The sequence below is a fragment of the Tachypleus tridentatus genome, chromosome 8, assembly GCF_004210375.1.
Source record: "Tachypleus tridentatus isolate NWPU-2018 chromosome 8, ASM421037v1, whole genome shotgun sequence".
NCBI lineage: Eukaryota > Metazoa > Arthropoda > Merostomata > Xiphosura > Limulidae > Tachypleus > Tachypleus tridentatus.
In genome coordinates, this window is record NC_134832.1 from 140,792,751 (window position 1) to 140,812,024 (window position 19,274).

At 32.4% G+C, this 19,274-nt stretch overlaps 1 protein-coding gene across 3 annotated transcripts in view; it reads right to left on the bottom strand.

Moving 5' to 3' along the window:
• LOC143223622 (uncharacterized) overlaps window positions 1-17,392 on the bottom strand; it is a 47,483-nt gene extending 30,091 nt beyond the window's left edge. For 2 of the 3 annotated variants that reach the window (XR_013012986.1, XM_076451791.1), the window contains exons 1-2: window positions 17,204-17,392; window positions 4,867-5,072 (exon numbers count right to left, since the gene is read on the bottom strand). Coding sequence is in view for 2 of the 3 variants with exons in the window: in XM_076451791.1 (XP_076307906.1) it covers window positions 4,867-5,072; window positions 17,204-17,252 (255 nt within the window). In the remaining variant the exon portion in view is untranslated. The remainder of the gene's footprint in view (window positions 1-4,866; window positions 5,073-17,203) is intronic. The other variant, XM_076451790.1, reaches the window with a different exon arrangement.
• Window positions 17,393-19,274: the final 1,882 nt, after the last annotated feature.

Genomic DNA, 19,274 nt, shown 5'->3' on the forward strand with positions numbered 1-19,274 from the left:
CAATTACAAGATACTCATATTAGAACTTTTTTGCCTCAAATTTTGATAACTAATAAAATTGATAATTATCATTCATGCATCATTATATTCAAGCATTTATTTTGTGTCACATCGTGGAGATAATTATAAGGAAAAGTAAATGGAAGTAATAAAGATAAACATGTGGTGAGGGAAAAAAACGCAGGCTGTTTTAAAATCAGTTTTTTTTCCGTACTTCATACATTTTGCAACTAATCAACTAAAATAAAAAAAAAATAGGATCATTTTTTTGAATTAAGCACAAAGTTACACAATGGGCTATCTGTGCTCTGCCCACCACGGGTATCGAAACCCGGTTTCTAGCGTTGTAAGTCCGCAGACATACCGCTGAGCCACTGGGGCAAATAGGATCCAAAAATACTCTAAGATTTTACAATAAGATGGAAACAAACATAGCTTAACACGTGGTACCTTCTTGATGTTTTAGGAAATATTTGATGTGATCAAGACCACTGTCTCATTTAGCATGACCTCGAAACTGAACACAACGGGGCTAGACTTTATTTCTCTTCAAAACAGGCGTGGATCCCCATGAGGTGGAAGAAAAATAACAGTGTTAAGACTTCTGGCATTTAATTTACCTACTTGAATTTACTTCTAGTCAGCATATTTGTTCTCGGATCAGTTAGAATTACTAAGTTACTTACCAACCTATTTGTTTTATTTTCCCAGAAACACGCAGGCTGCAGTAAAAAAAAAAAAAGAAAAAGAATTACCTTAATTTTGAAGACATCAGATTATCAGTGAAACCAGATAACTTTCTCCAGTTACCTATACGATAGGAGTTTACCTTAACTCCTTAGGGATTTCTCTACCAATGCTGCGAGAGCTTTGGTGCTCAACAAAATAAAGAATTCTTAAACCAAAATATATTCGTGTTTGTTGCTTTTTTACAAACACACTGATTGTATCTCCGACACTACTTAGGGTGTTGATTATAAAAGCAAAAACAACAATAACATTTTATGGGATTCTGACACCAACTGACTGTCGTTTAGAATTGTGCTGACCCTCCATCAGCACAGCGGTACGTCTTTGGACTTGTAATGCTATAAACTTAGTTTTGATACTAGTGGTACACAGAACATAGACAGTTCATTGTGTAGCTTTGTGCTGCATTACAAACAAAGAAATGTGCTATGTACATAATTATGCCACGTTAAAAGTGGCGAAATGTTGCTTTTATATGATATATTTTTATTCCATTTCAGCTGTTTAAGAATTTAAAAAATGGCATTAATATATCACTGTTCTTACATTGGCGTGCTCTTTTAAATTATTCGGTGACAGTAATACAAAGTTCAGCCCACAAAAACTATAACGAGCTGGATTATTTCCTCCTTTCAGGTTTCTATAACCTGCAACACTTATGCACTGTCGTAAATTGTTGCAGGCCTACGTTAGAAATGACGTTAACTAACGTAAAACAAATTTGTTCAAAGTAGTTCGTTAAGCGCTATAACAAATATTGATTCAGATTATTTTCTAAAACACACTGACTTATTCAAACATGGATATTAAAATAGTTTTCTACAAACTCCGCACTTTCTTAAATATCTTTAAATGTATTGAAATTCACTATCTAATTTATTTCTATGCTTTACCAATGTCGTATTAATATTTTACACTTATTTTAAATATTTTTAGGACTTCTTTGATCTTAACGTCATGCTAATATCTAGATTAAACAAAGTACAACGAAATAAATATCAACACACACAGTAGTGTCGTATGTATTGACAACAAGTTGTGATACATAATCAAAAACACCTGAGGTGTGATGAAAAGGTGCAGTTGAAAATGGATTAAGCATGAGACTTAAGTGAATGAAATCAAAATTAGCGACCAAACTGATAGCTACACTTATAAGAGATTTACAGCAAATATTCATTCATTATTTAGCTAGGCCTAGTTTTTGTTTTACCCACCATATTGCCCCATGTTGAACAAAAACTGGACATAGGTAAATAATGAATGAATATTTGCTGTAAATCTCTTATAAGTAGTACAAGTGTAGGTACCAGTTTGATTGCTAATTTTGATTTCATTCATTTAAGTTCACACTGCACCCTTTTGTGACCGCACATTTTTTTTTTTACCTAATGTGTTTCATTAGTTAGTTTATAACAGTATTGTTGTTATTGATTCGATAGTTTATAACAGTATTGTTGGTTTTGATTAGGTAGTTTAGAACAGTATTGTTGGTTTTGATTAGGTAGTTTAGAACAGTATTGTTGGTTTTGATTAAGTAGTTTAGAACAGTATTGTTGGTTTTGATTAAGTAGTTTAGAACAGTATTGTTCTTTTTGATTAGGTAGTTTAGAACAGTATTGTTCTTTTTGATTAGGTAGTTTAGAACAGTATTGTTGGTTTTGATTAAGTAGTTTAGAACAGTATTGTTGGTTTTGATTAGGTAGTTTATAACAGTATTGTTCTTTTTGATTAAGTAGCTTAGAACAGTATTGTTGTTTTTGATTAGGTAGTTTATAACAGTATTGTTGGTTTTGATTAGGTAGCTTAGAACAGTATTGTTGGTTTTGATTAGGTAGTTTATAACAGTATTGTTGTTGTGAACTTAATAATTTAAAAGTTATAAAGTTTCAACGTTACGGTAACTCGTGTCTCTTGCACAACATTGTCTTCTCAATGTTCGCCATAGTATTAATAATAGCTGCTGTTTACAATTCTATTTTTGTTTGTTTGGTATTAGACACGAAGCTAGAGAATGGACTCTTTGTGCTGTACCCACCACTGTGTTTAAAACCCAGCTAACATAAATTACCATGCTGACGATATGATCTGTTATTGTTTTGCGTGGTTTCAATGTTGCAATAATTAAAATATTTTAAAGAAAAACGTAATAGAAGATTTTTACACATTTAATATTTTTGACGAATTCAAGAGGCTAAAAGCTAAAAACACAAAATGGAACATTTTTTCGGATTATACAATAAGTAAGTATTCCATGAAGGTACATCTCTTTTTTTAAAAAATTATAATTCTTATAAAACACACAGTATAGCACAAAAAAGATAAAAAATAATTAAAGAAAGAAGATAATTCGAACGTACTCAGAACGTAAAAACATTACTTAATAAAGTATATCTCCTCCTAGTGACTCAGCGGTAACTCATGTGGCTTATAATTCTAAAAACTTGGTTCCGATCCCCGGTGTGAGCAAAGCATTAATAGCCCATTTTGTAGTTTTGTTCTTTACAACAAACGCTAATGTATACCGTTTCTCCGTTTCAACACTAAAGAAAAAATTAGGGTAGTGTGTTTTCGGTCAGTCAGTCAGTAGAGATTAAAATTACGTCATATAGGGACATTTAAAGTTTCAACTTGTATTGTCGTGGCGTCAGTAAAACGTGCACATACATATGAATCACAAGAGAAATTACACACTTTGTAAGCTACGACACATTACGACATACCAACTACAAAATTAGAAAATAAAAATATTTGTTACTCTTAATTTTGCTTTTATTTATTATTGAGAAAGACAATTTCGAGGGATACTGTGAAAATACATCTAGTATATTTGCAATAACTTGTACCATTAAGCTCTCAAGTTTTAGTTACTTTTTAACAGTTATTCACTGAAAGTTAGATGCATTTATGACAGCACTCTATCTACTTAAACTGTCGTTCGGCCTAGGTAGAAACTGTGTGATATGATTTCATCAACTCTGTAAACTTTCACCTTATAAATTACAAACACTAACGTTAATGTTCGTTAAAATGAAAATAATTTATTTTTCAGGATGAGCAGAACCACCACAGTCAAACTACGAAACTAGATTAATCGTTAGTTTTAGTGTATTGCATGCAGATTTGTATAAATATATCAGGTTGAGAAAACTTCTTATTTAGAAGCTTTTAAGATAACTCAATATAAACTTTACGTCCTAAAGTTCATCTCTTCTTTTTCTTGATAGTTACGAGCTTCTTACAAGTTTATTGACTGTAGAATTTTCGCGCAAAACTACTAGAAGGATTATTTTTATACGCTTAGCTTTACTAATTTTGAATTGATATGCTGGAGGGAAGGAAGCAGTATCACCCACCTCTAACTCTTTGGATACTCTTTTCTTACCACATAGTGGGAGTTGACTGTCAGTCTTATTACGCACCAACGGCTCCTTAAATTGCGGGCCCGGCATGGCCAGGTGGATAAGGCACTCGCCTTGTGATCTGGGGTTGAGGGTTTAAATTCCCTGTCACACCAAACGTGCTCGCCCTTTAAGTCGTGGGGGCGTTATAATTTTCGGTCAACCCCACTATTCGTTGGTAAAAGAGTAACTCAAGAATTGGCGGTGAGTGTTGATGACCAGTTGCCTTACACTGTCAAATTAAGAATGGCTAACATAAATGGCCCTCGTGTTGCTTTGCGCGAAATTTAAAAGAAACCAAAACCTTAAATTGCGGCGTGCTTTTTTCTTTTCAGCAACGTACCGCGAATAATGAACCTTCCGATCTACAGACCGAACACGCTGACCATTAAACAACGAACAACAACAGTACAGTTTATCAATTTTATTTAAATACGAATATTTTCACCTTTATTTTAAAAAAATACCAAAGCAACTAACTCTAAGGAGATTTGTTTCCTGCAACACATAATAATAATAATAATACAACTTTGAAGTTTTTGGAATGAATCTAACTCATAAAACAGGATCGTAAAGAATGTTAACGTGTCGTAAAAATCACGAGAAGAAATTAAAAGAAAAGAGAGAAAAATGAAATGAAAGAAGCCCGCCATTAAACTCAGCACTTAACGCAAGATGTGTTTAAGATGCGGAAAGTAAAGAAACCGCTACTTACGTCAACTTGAATTCCATCCAAAGAGAAGTACTGTTTCACGGGGTTATCCATGGGTACGTAGCGGAAAAATTCCATGTCGTCTCGGTACCACTTGACGGAGTAAAGATTCTCACCCTCTAAATTATAGTCACACCGCAGTTGAAGATCTTGACCAGATTGAATCTCATCCGGAAAATACAGCGAGACGGTATGTATTGCTGACACCGCTGAGGCGAAACAAACACTTTTAAAAAGTTTAGGTTTAAGTGCAATTTACCCACAGTTTTGTAAATGGTGATACATTAGAACAACAACAAATATATCTTACGCGATGAACTCTCTGAGAAGCAAACAATCGCAAAGTGACGGTGGAATAACAGTTACCGTTCAGAGCTGACAAAGACAAATGAAGACTTGCACAGACTGCAAAACATTGAAAACCAGAGAAACGTTCAATAAAATAACGAGATGTAAGACAAGTGAAAGATAACCCTGGGAAGAAAGTTAAATGTAAGATAAGATATAAACAGGCATATTACCGAAAGCACAAGTAACATATATGATAGACAAGAGATGGACAGTCATACAAAGAAAGTAAAATGTAACACAAATGAAAGACAGGTATACAAAGAAAGTAAAATGTGACACAAGTGATAAATAGGTATACAAAAAAAAAGTAAAATGTAACACAAATAAAAGACAGTCATACAATAAAGTAAAATATAACACAAGTGATAAATAGGTATACAACGGAAGCATAAGTAACATACGTGATGGACAATCATGCAAAGAAAGCGAAGTGTAAGACAAGAGATAATTGTTGTTTTTGAATTAAGCACAAAACTACACGAGGGGCTATCTGCCCACCACGAATATCGAAACCCGGTTCTAAGTCCGCAGACATACCGCTGCGTTACTGCGGGGCGACAAGAGGTAAGTATATAAAGTAAATGTAACACAAGTAATAGGTAGGCATATAAAGTAAATGTAACACAAGTAATAGGCAGGTATATAAAGTAAATGTAACACAAGTAATAGGCAAGTATATAAAGTAAATGTAACACATGTAATAGGTAGGTATATAAAGTAAATGTAACACAAGTAATAGGTAGGCATATAAAGTAAATGTAACACAATAGGCAGGTATATAAAGTAAATGTAACACAAGTAATAGGTAAGCATTATATAAAAGTAAATGTAACACATGTAATAGGTAGGTATATATAAATGCAAATGTAACACAAGTAACGTAACGGCGGCATTGCGCACAGGCAGGTATATAAAGTAAATGTAACACAACCACCGCTTAACATTATGCCAAAACGCATCATACAGGCATTATATGTTTTCAAACGCAACCACCGCTAAAGGCAGGTAAAGCCAAACAATGCATTAACAGGCGCTAATATTATGTAATAGGTAGGTATAAAAGTAAATGTAACACAAGTAATAGGTAGGCATATAAAGTAAATGTAACACAAGCCGCAAACAAAGCGCTATTATTGCCAAACGTAACCATCACATTAAAAGCAAACGCGTAATTATTAGGCAGGTATATAAAACGTAAATGTAAATGTAACAGGCAAGTAAAGTAAATGTAACACATGTAAAGGTATATAAAAGTAAATGTAACACATGTAATATAAAGGTAACACAAACGTAATAGGTATATAAAGTAAATGTAACACACAGTAATAGGTAGGCATATAAAGTAAAACAGGCATATAAAGTAAATGTAACACAAGTAATAGGCAGGTATATAAAGTAAATGTAACACAAGTAAGGTAGGTAACACATATAATAGGTGGGTATATAAAGTAAACGTAACACAGGCATTATATAAAAGTAAATGTAACACAAGGTAATATTGCGCCAAACGTAAATGTAACACAAGTAATAGGTGCAACCAGTATACAAAGTAAATGTAACACATTAAGGCATATAAAAGTAAATGTAACACACGTAATAGGTGGGTATATATAGGCAGGCATATATATACAAAGTAAATGTAACACAGGTGGGTATATACATTAAATGCAAGTAATGGGTAGGCATATAAACGTAAATGTAACATATAGGCAGGTATATAAAGTAAATGTAACACCGCTAACAGGTAATATTATATATAAACGTAAACACCGCTAAATGTAAACAGGTAATACCAAGCTAAGAGGTTAAATGTAATAGGTAATATATAAAGTAAACGTAACACCACAGGCATAAAAGTAAATGGTAATAGGCAGGTATATAGTAAAGTAAAACGTAACATATAAAGTAAATGTAACACAAGTAATAGGCGTATATAAAGTAAAAACAGGGCATAAAGGTAAATGTAACACATTAAAAAGTAAATGTAACACACGTAACAGGCAGGTAACGTAAACATAAGCTAATAGGCAAGCATTATAAAAGTAAACAAGTAATAGGTGGGTATATAAAGCAAACGTAAACGTAATAGGTAGGCATATAAAGTGCGTAACACATGTATAAGTAAAAAGTAAACGGTAGTTATATAAAGTAAATGTAACACAAGTAATAGGTAGGGTATATAAGTATATAAATGTAACACAAACATATAAAGTAAATGTAACCACGTAAATAGGCAGGTGTAACACATATATAAAAGTAAATGTAACACATGTAATAGGTAGGTATATAAAGTAAAATGTAACACATAAGGTATATAAATAAAAGGTAGGTAGGTATATAAAGTAAATGTAACACATGTAATAGGTAGGTATATAAAGTAAATGTAACACAAGTAATAGGTAGGTATATAAAGTAAATGTAACACAAGTGTAGGTAGGGATATAAAGTAAATGTAACACAAGTGTAGGTAGGCGTATAAAGTAAAATGATATACAAGCAGTAAAGTAAAGTGATATACAAGCATACAAATAAAGCTTTTTTTTAGCCACAGGATATGAAAGACCCAACAGGAAGAAAATATGATGCAATCAGAAGTAAAATTCTTAAAAGTTTGTTTGTAGATATAAGCCACATTGAACTATTTACTCTGTCTACCAAGGTGAATCGAATCCAGGTTTTAAGCCATGTAAGTCCATGGACCCGCAGTTTGTTTTCTACCTGGGGACAGGCAATAAGAGTCTTGCAAACAGAAGAATATTCGTGTTTACACGTCAGAATAAAAAAAAAAAAAATTGAAACCGATAAACAGAAAGTAAATTTGGACTAACTTGTATTTGAGTGAAAAAGAAAAAAAAGAATTGCTCGTTTGGAATTAGTAACAGAATAAAAATTTTTACAAAGAAAATGGAATATAACTACTCAGTTAAGGAAATGAAAACAAGAAAAAAAATAACTGAACGAGACAAAAAGCAAAATTAACATTTCAAAATAATATGGGAGTAAATTATTTATTGAAAAGTTAAGTAAACAGAAATTCCGAGATAAGGAATAAATAACAGACAATAAGAGCCCGGCATGGCCAAGCTTGTTAAGGAGTTCGACTCGTAATCCGAGGGTCGCGAGTTCGAATCCCGATCGCACCAAACATGCTCGCCCTTTCAGCTGTGGGGGCGTTATAATGTGACGGTCAATCCCACTATTCATTGGTAAAAGAGTAGCCCAAGAGTTGGCGGTGGGTGGTGATGACTAGCTGCTTACTCTCTAGTCTTACACTGCTAAATTAGGGACGGTTAGCGCAGATAGCCCTCGAGTAGCTTTGCGCGAAATTCAAAAGAAAAAAAACAGACTAAAATAAACTGTTAGACTGAGAAATTAAAATAAGAAAACGCAAGGAAATTAAAATGAAAATTGAGAACAATACAGACTGAGAGAAGCAGAACAGAACTTGAGATTTTGTAATAAAATATAGAGGGCTAAAAATACTTGAAAGTGTTTGATAAGAAAACTAAAATGTATGAGAGACTATCAGGGAAGAAATAACTATGTGTATGTACGTAAACATATGTATAACACACATATAAAGATAAAACTTCAGAATGGATGGATTAAAAAGTGACTTTACTTCACAAAAATTGATGGATTAAAAAGTGACTTTACCTCACAAAAATTGATGGGTTAAAAAGTGACTTTACCTCACAAAAATTGATGGATTATAAAGTGACTTTACTTCACAAAAATTGATGGATTAAAAAGTGACTTTGCATCAGAAAAATTTATGGATTAAAAAGTGACTTTGCATTAGAAAAATTGATGGATTAGAAAGTGACTTTACCTCACAAAAATTGATGGATTAAAAAGTGACTTTGCATCAGAAAAATTTATGGATTAAAAAGTGAGTTTACCTCAGCAAAATTGATGGATTAAAAAGTGAGTTTACCTCAGCAAAATTGATGGATTAAAAATTGACTTTACCTCACAAAAATTGATGGATTAAAAAGTGAATTTGCATTAGAAAAATTTATGGATTAAAAAGTGAGTTTACCTCAGCAAAATTGATGGATTAAAAAGTAACTTTACTTCACAAAAATTGCAGTTTGTTTTGTCTGAATTACGATATTTAGAGCCAGTATGGAAACATTTTGTTTAAAGATATAAATATAACTTATTTGTTTGTTTTTCTACCAGGGAGTAATTTTATAAAGATAAGTTTAGCGGTAAGTTCACAGATTTATAACCCTAAAATTTTGGATTAGATTTCCCCAAAATAGGCAGAGTGCAAATGGTCCATTGTGTGTAGCGTTGTACTAAAAACAGAAAATATGGTATATACGGTTGAATTTTTTAAAATCTAAAATGTCTGTATTTTTTAAATCGATAAAAATGTATTCGTTTCATTTTCGCTAGTTGAGCCTAATTTAGCAATGAAAGACTAGAGAGAAGGCAGTTAGTTATCACCACCCACCGCTAACTCTTGGGTTACTCTTTAACTAACGAACAGTGGGATTGACTATAACTTATAACGCCCTGAAAGGGCGAGAGTGTTTGGTGGGTCAAAAATTCGAGCATGCGCCCCTCAGTATGCGACTCAAGCATCATAACTGCCTGACCATGCCGGGCCACCTTGGTTACTAGGTTTCATAAAAATAGGGCTAGATGTAGTGTAGTTTTACATTGCTAGTTTCACGAAGTAATTTGGGCTCAGTCTCTGTGTTTTTAACCATAAACTTTAACCTTTGAACAGCACGTGGCGTTATTCATGTTTAACAAATTATTGTTAATTATTATATTATAAAGTATTGTTACATTATTATTTAAACGTTTAACATTGACAAGATGGCTACAAGTTTATTTTTGAAGTCTGACTAGAATTTTTTCTTGCTGTGTTTCCTAGATGTGAAACTTCAGGAGGTTAGTTATAAACGTCACAAAAAATACTACATAGATTGTTAAGCAAAGCGAGAGGATATCTAAATTCTGTAACATATAATGTTGAGAGAAACTTTCAACTGTTATTTATATCTAAATATCAAACATCAAAATAGTAATATTTATAACTCGTAAAAAGTGCAAATGAAGAAAATCAAAATTTAATAAGAAACATGTCTTCGCGGAAAAACTTATGGAAACCTTGACATATCATTTACAGACGTATAATCCTTGTTTTAAATGAAGCAAGAAGAAAAAAAAGCGAAAGAAAATAAATTTATTAAATCAACTTCAGTGCAGTAGTAGGGCTAAAAAAAGGTCTGAAAGCGCCATCTGTTTTAATAAAAAGTGATAGTACCTAAAAGTGTTGTCAAATGGCTAATTTTGTAGAATATTTAAACACTGTGCATATGAGACAAGATATTGTATCGAAAACGTCTTGTGAACTAAAGATTAAAGAAAACCAGAAACGACTTTTTTTTTGTTACATACAAAGCTACTCCATGTTGTGTTTACAGCAGGGATCAAACCCTGATTTTAGCATCGCAACCCTCTGGTTTACCCGCTGAGCTATCGAGGGTATTGGTGATAAAGTAAGACCAAATTTACAAAATATAAGTTAGTTAATAAACGGAATAAATGACAAAGTTAAAGCGAGAAAATCAAACAAATTTAATAAACCAAACCAGCAACACCAAATTTAAAATTAAAAGAAAATAATAGAAAAGTGACACGAAAACGGAGAAGTTAATTGACGACCATTTTTAACAAGATTTTTATCGAGACCAACAAAACGTAGTTTGAATATAACTTAGATCAACGATTAGAATATTTACTACATTGGTATCTATCTATATATTTTATACATAAACCCGAAAAAAAACAAACTTGAACGGAGCTTATAAGAGTATAGAGAATAGATTAACAGCGATGATAAAAACACAGGCAAAAAATAAAAAGAGTTTAATGGGATTTATGGGCTGGTTAAACATATAAAACAACATGGAAGAGACAATGATGATTATGAGGGGATTTAGAGTGATATAAACTGGAAAGTGTTCACTTCGCGACTAGGTTAATGGAGAAAGAACTAAGCATTAAATTCATAAAGTAAATGGAGGTTACGGACTGACATATCATAAATAAAATATTGGGAGAAATTAAAAGGTTTATGCACTCACAAGGATACAAGAAATACACTAGAATAAATAAAAGTGCTCAAGTGTTAATAATAACCTAATGACTTAGTCACTAATATGTAAGCGATTATTGGTAACGGTACTTATAATTTAATAATAATTTAGTGATCCAGTCAACAATACGTAAGCAATTTCCGGTGCTTACAAGTTAATAATAATTTAGTGACTTCGTCAATAAGATGTGAACGATTACCGGTACCAATACTTTTGAGTTAGCAATTCTGTAGTGACTATGCAAGCTATTAATGAAGTCTATAGACTTTCATATTCATGCATAAATATCTCAGAAATAATAATAAGGATTTATGGACGATAACAATAAATACAAAACAAACAAATATTAAGATTATTGTGCACTAATATTAACAGTAGTAATAACCTAAGAAAGTGAACGAAATCATTACGATTTTAGATATAACTAACAAAAATAGATTTAATAGACATCTTTGTGAAACTTTTCGCTCAAAGCTAAAATTGCTTAAAATTAGTCACCTAATAACCCTGCTGCTCAGTCAATCTTCGATCTTCAATAAAAGAGAAATAGAAATTAATAAATTACCTAATAGTTTGTATGTTATTGTACCTATCTACAAGATTAAACAATATTTACATTATTTTAAAGAATTATAATCATAATTGTAACCTATTTAAAAGAATAACTTTATTTCGGCATTAGTTCACCTCAGTTTGTTTTTTTTTTTTTGAAAAAAATAAATATTTTTATTATGATCATCATAACCAAATATATCGTAACTACCATGAATGAGATGTCGCTGTTGTATTTCGTTTGTTTGTATTTTTAAAACAACGATAACAATGGATTATTTGCATTCTGTTCACCGCAAGGAATTCAACCCTGGATTTTAGAACTGTAAGTTTCCCACTGATCAATCAGTGGATCGTATGAAATAGAAATATAATTATTATTTGAAAATATCGTTAATTTTGTTTCAGTAGGCCTCGTCACTAAGATTTTAGTGTTCTAAATTTTGTTTATCTAGGCCTAACCGATAAAAAGCTGGAAAATTATATGGAAGTAAATTCGCTTAGAACGTTTGTCATATCATGGTTAAGGCTAAATATTTTTACCACTAGCTGTTGAATTTTAGGTTTGTTGAAGTGTTTTTAAATATATTGAAGAAACAGTTGCATAAAATCATTTTATAAAAGTTTAATTAGTTGATATATATTTGTCTGTAGTCCGTACCGAGATACTATTCTGTAATAGTTTTTCTTCACTGTGGTACCAGAATGACATCTAATCAATGCTTTTTATTATATTCATAAAAAACAAACCTTTCTTAAGACCAACTCTTTACATTTCTACTAGTGTGTAAGAAGGTTGTTTGAAAAAAAAAATCTTAGGCGAGTTCTCTTAATCCTGCAAATTTAATAGTTTCGGTTTAACATATTACAAATAAAATCAAAGCAAATGACGTTGGACCTATAACATAATTTAGTCGCCCTAATCTCTGTGTTAGTCACGTGATGTTCATATTCTGCTTTTGTTCGTTTAAATCTTTCGTAATTCATTCCTCATACAGTTGATGAGATTTAAAATTCTGGTATTTTTTTAAAATTCAACTCATTTCTTTTTCCGGCGTTTCTTTTTCTTTGTTATTTTAAAGCATTATTAACAGAAAACAGGAACAGGAAAAATTTCCTCCCGTAACCAACACCTGATTAATTATTTAACGAAGGCTAGACAGTTAAGATAAATTTAAGCTTGAAAGATAAATTATAATGAGGTTTTTGAGGTGTTTCCTTACTACGAAACGAAATCTTGATTTTAAGGAATAATTTTATATATTTTTCCTATTCATTAAAATAGAATTACGCACTCTTGTTTTTACTACTTACAACTTATGTCATGATTAAGGCAAAAATTATCTAGATTACAATGCCATAAATTTTAAACTATGACGTCTTGAAAGAGACTCTCTACAAAAAAGAACGTTAACTATAGGTGGCGGTGATAATGTTGAAATAAAATTATTATTTCTTCAATAAGAATTTGGAGCAGAATCTTACATGTTTAAATAAGATACTGCATTCAGTCCACAAGATTGCATATTGTTAATACTGTTAAACAGTAATATATTGTTCCATATGTTAGGGGGTTTTCACATGTTTTAGTTTGAGTCCTCTAAGACTAGAGACACCCTGACTGAAATAACAACTTTTCTGAGCGACCTTAACTTCATTGTAATTTATTCTTTGAAAAATATCTCAAGCATGTTCACTGCAGTAAATAAAATTCCTTCTGAACATGTTAATTTGTCCCATGAGAAGGAAGTTTTAAAGGTAATATTTCTACACATACCATAACGATCAACCTCCGAGGTCGTACCGTGTACTCCAGTTGGAAAACTGAAAAAATCTATTAATAAGAGTTGATGATAATATTGACTGACTTGTCTTTACAATTATATGATCAAAGTATTGTTTGTTTGTAGTTAAGCGCAAAGCTAAACAATGGGTTATTTGTGCTCTGCCCACCACGGGTATCGAAACAGCGATTTTAGCGTTGTAACTCCGTACACATGCCGCTGTGCCGCTAGGGGGCCTGATCAACGTATGCTATCTATTTAGATCAAATCTAAAAATCAATCTGGTAATGAGTATAGCTAGGGTAATTAAGTAATTTTTTCTACGTTCTTTTATTAGAAAGCACTGACTAGCCTCGCTTTTAACAACGTTTTTGACTGTAAATTCATTAATATCTAAGTTATAGTTGCAGTGAAAAGAGATTTAAAACTTGAAATTATGGTACTCTCAACAAAATAATGTTAATTTCCTAAATCAAATTATACGCAAGATTATACATTACAACTAATTACAACTACGATGCTCTGTGACAATATAACTATAAATCTAGTGTTTTATACGTTGAACTCAAACATTGCATTGAACTTCCTTAGTGTAATCTAAGCCTAAATTATTTTATTGAAAGTCAACTGACTTGGCTTCATGAAAGTTATTTTGAACAATATTACTAGCATATGTTTAGACTTTTGTTAAAGTGCAGTAAAAATACTTAGGACAATTAAAAATTATCGTGTATCAAAGTTACTTTAAGAAACTTAATTTTTTGGCCATATTTTTCAACAAAGAATAAACTCGCGCGGGAAGAAGTTTTGATCGGTTCACGAAGACAGAATTCAGCAGTTTCTCTTTACCTGTGCTCGACATTTGATTTTTTGTTTTACAATTTTTTTGTTCTATCAGGTCATCCCATAAGTAATGCCCGAAAAATTAATACAGAAAGTGCGTTATCATTTCTCTCTTTGTAGAAGTCTTTAATGACTAAAATATGTAGTAGGACGTGTATAAAAATGTTAAGACAAATAAGATACTAACCCAACTCCATTATATCAGATCATTAATCAGATAAACCCTTATGAAGATGGATGTGTCTGAGGAGCACATTAGACATATAATGCTTTATGAATTTAAAAAAGGCAAAAATGCAGCAGAAACTACATGAAACATTCAAGGTGTTTATGATGCGGAGTCTCTCAATTACAAAATGTCGAAGGTAGTTTCAGAAATTCAAATCAGGTGACTACGGCTTAAGTGATGCGCCACGTTCAAGTCGTCCTGTTGAGTTTAATGATGACTTGCTGCTGGTTGCACTTGATGAATATTGCGCTGTAACAGTTGAAGAACTAGCACAGAAGCTTAATTCAACCCATTCAACAGTTCGTCGTCATCTGCAAATGCTTGGAAAGGTGTCAAATCATGGGGACCCATTTTCCAAGTTTTGACATCTTTCCAATCTGTTTCAACCTTAGAGCAAAAGTGGACATTTGCACTGCTTTGCACTCTCGTGAACATAACTCACCGTTTTTGGACAGGTTAGTGAGAGGTGAAAAACGGATATATTATAAAAATGTTAATCGCACACAGACAATGGCTCAGTGCAGGTAAACTGGCTAAAGCACAACCAAAAATGGATCTCCACCCCAGGAAATTCTTGTTAAGCGTTTGGTGGGATATTTTTGATGTGATCCACTTTGAGTTGCTGCCACTCAATGTAACGACTATATTAGACTTCTATTATCAACAGTTAGAGCGCTTGAATGTTGCACTGAAAGAAAAGAGGCCTGCTTTGATCAATCGCATAGGTGTTGTATTACACCAGGATAATGCACGGCCCCATACAGCAAGGATCACATCTGCAAAGATTGAAGAGCTAGACTGGGAAAAACTTCCACATCCTCCTTATTCTCCAGACTTTGCCCCACCTGATTTTCATCTCTTCCGAAGTTTGCAAAACTATCTTGATGGAAAAGATCTTGGAACACGTGAAGATGTCAAAACTACCCTCTCTATATTTTTTTCCTCCAAACCCCAAGAATTTTATAGAAGTAGCATTTAGAAGCTTGTGAATCCTTAGCAGGAAGTAATTAATAACAGTGGAACATACATTATTGATTAAATAACATTAAAAGTATTTGAAATCCTTTTTCCTTTTCTGAACCTAAAATCGGACATTACTTAATGTATGACCTGATAAATACTGATTTTAAGTTATTTAAATATTTCGATGATGGCACACTTTTATGTAAAATAATTTATTTTTTTAATTCTATTTTCATTTCATCCTTCATCCCCCCTACTTCAGCGGCACAGCAGCATGTATGCGAACTTCCAACGCTAGAAACCTATTTATTCTTTCTCAAAACAAAATATATGTTTAACTTCATATTACCATTAAAGTATCTTTACTTTCGAACCGAGTCTTCACATATTGTCAATACCTTTATATGTAATCAATTTATTTTAGTTTTTCTGCTGGTGAATCAACAGTAAGTTTACGGACGTACAATTCTCTACTCCGAGGTTCGATTTCTCGTGGTGGACAGAATAAGAATAGCCCAGTGTGAAGCTTTTCATTACAACTGAGGTATCAAAAATATGACATTTGTTAGTACGAAATAATCCAGCGTTAAATTATTGTAAACTTTGTTGTTTTTTTTAAATTAATTTTATACGAACCATTTTATATATTATACCGTCAACCTGTTTCTTGGTTTATAAACTTATGTTGAAATTCAAATCCGTTGAAAATATTTTTAGCATAATCACATTATGTACGTAAGTGTCGTAATCTATTTATATCTCGTAAGACTGAAACAATATAACAAAGGAACATTATGTAAATTACTGAGTATTTAATTGTAAGTTCATTCAAGTGCTTTACAATTAAGTTTATAATTTACGTTGCATAATAGCAAGTCCTACGTATATATCATTAGATATATTAAATATATATATTATTCGATTGTGTTTAGTTGGTTAGACTTCAAGTGGAAGTGGATCGGGCCCAAGATAAATCTTTGGCTTTTGGAAGGCAAGTGGGTGCAGTTTGGGCTCGATGTAGAACTCCGGCTTTTATTGTAAAGTGGGTGCGGTTTCATATCCTTGCAATACCCCAAACTATTCCACGAACTTTACGATATGAGTATATTAGCTTAGAAATGAGTTAGTAGGGTGTCTTCTTTCTGGTCAGTTTCTCAAAATTAGGCTCGGCTGTTGTTAGCCTAGCTTTGCCCTAAATGAAGACTTTACGTTTTGACAGTTTTTGGCTGCAGTTTTAGCCTATGATGCTTTCTATAGAATTTTATATGTTTCTAAGTTAAGTTATTGTAATTGTTATAGACCATTTTTATTCATGTAAACGTTTGTGACAAGTCTGTTTTATTAGTGGTAACTCCCTATTCTCTCCACTTAGCACATTTTATACAGAAGTTTAATACGTCGCCATAAAAAATCAAACGACTTTTTAATTGTGAAAGCATGCAGAAATACTTATTTATTCAATAAGTTCTTAATTTATTATTTAAAAAATTACAACTTACCAAATACAAGGACAAATCCCGAAACCGCGTAGAGAATGATCTTACACATAATTAGTTTGTACCAGTTATTAAAGTATTAAATTACCCATTAATCAAACCAACGTAGTGTGGAAATTAGTTTGAAACGCTGAGACTACACCAGAATGTTTCTGTTTCTAACCTCACGAGAGTTTAACCTTTTCTGAGTAGCAGATTTAGGCAGATAGAGAACCAAATGAATAGATTCTCTGTCAGCGCCACCTGTGTCAGACGCGTGAAGTTAAACGTGCGCTGAACGAAAAACGTCACTTACCTGATCGGCTGATTAGGATCGTATGGTTTTGAATTACAAGCTAGCGTTTCCCATAAGCTAAACACAGCATAAAATAATGGAGTCAAGATAGAAATGAGAAATGAGTGAGAAACGTATTGCAACTTTTTTATTTATTTATTTATTGAGGAACAAAATTAACTTCGATAAATTCAAGGAAAACGATTTTGTTTAAATAATTTTTGAAGACAAAAATACGAAATGGCAGGAAATGAATTATTTTTTAGAATGCACGTGGAGAAAAATATAATACAGAGTAGACGTTAAATAAGATTGAACAAAATGTATTTAACACACATATATATATATAAATGTCTCATTTTATAAATTGATTTTCCGTTACTATAGTTATTTTCCAGTACATCCACGTACTGTATACTTTACTTTTGTTTTATTCAATATATATATACAAACCACAGATAGAAAAATATATTGAACTCACTTTAAAAGCACTAGCCAACGGATATATTATGGGATACACACTACATAAATATTAAGATTGGAAAATTGTCTACATATATGTGTGTGTGTGTGTTTTAATATGAAGTAAAATACTACGTTACAACGAATTTTGTTATTTTTTTGTATAAAAAACACTCAGGAGTTTTATAAACGAACCCATGGAACCAGCAGACGTTTCATATTTCTTCAGAAAATAGCGAATCTAGAGCAAACATTTAACACCGAGCCTAGGGAAAACGAGCAGATAAAATTAAAAGGCACACAAAATACGCGCAACCCAAGTACGGACATCACTAAGAATTCTACAAATTGAACACAAGAATACAAAAACTGTTTTTTATTGGCTCCTTTGGATGTGAAGTATCAGATTTTTTTTATCTCCAAATGATATGTCGCTTCTTCTTTTGTCTTGGTTCTCAAATGAAACCAGTAGTTTGATCACACCAGGCCAAGAAGCTGTTTTATATATATAACTAATAAACGAGAAACCTCTGTAGATTACTTCCTCAAATAATCGTCTCATCTGAAGTAACGGAAACCTTCTTATCAAAGTCAACTCCAAGAGTAAAATAAAAGTTTCTTTGTTTTTAGCATTAATTTTGGATTCTATCTCAGAAATGTCGGATGAATTTACTGTCCGTCCGATACGGCTTTTCAATTTATTTATTTATTTGTTATCTAGAAAATCCTTAGCTGGATTGTTTCTTTGTTGTAATATTTTATTGGTCTGTAGTATCAACTTTGTCGAGCCACGCGCATGGCTCTCTCTCTCTCTCTTTAGAACAAAATACTACCAATAAGATACATTGCTGTTTTAAGTAACTTCGTCGTGGACTTCCACATTGTTTACTGTATTACGTGGCTCAATCGGAGGCAGTCTTGAAAGGAACGTGGTGACGGTTCTATACGGGTGTGTCTTCTCGCACAAAAGGTAAACAATGGTTTTATAAGGATCTACTTTTAAGTTGATATGCTATAGGGAAGGCAGTTAATCAACAGAGCCCACAGCGAACTATTAGGCTATTCCTGTCTAACCCAAAGGGTGGAGTGCATTTTATTTTTATTTTTTTAGTAACGGGACCTTAAACATGAATCGCAGTATTTTCTGCGTACAATAACCAGGCCATGCCAGGTCCACAACACTTTTAGCGTTTATGTGTGATGCTAGTATATCATAAGAATCAAATATAATTACTAATATCATACAATAAAATAGTGATTCTCTCAAGTGGATTAGCGGCAAGTCAGTCGGCTTACAACGCTAAAATCGGGATTCGATACCCGCAGAGGACAGAACTC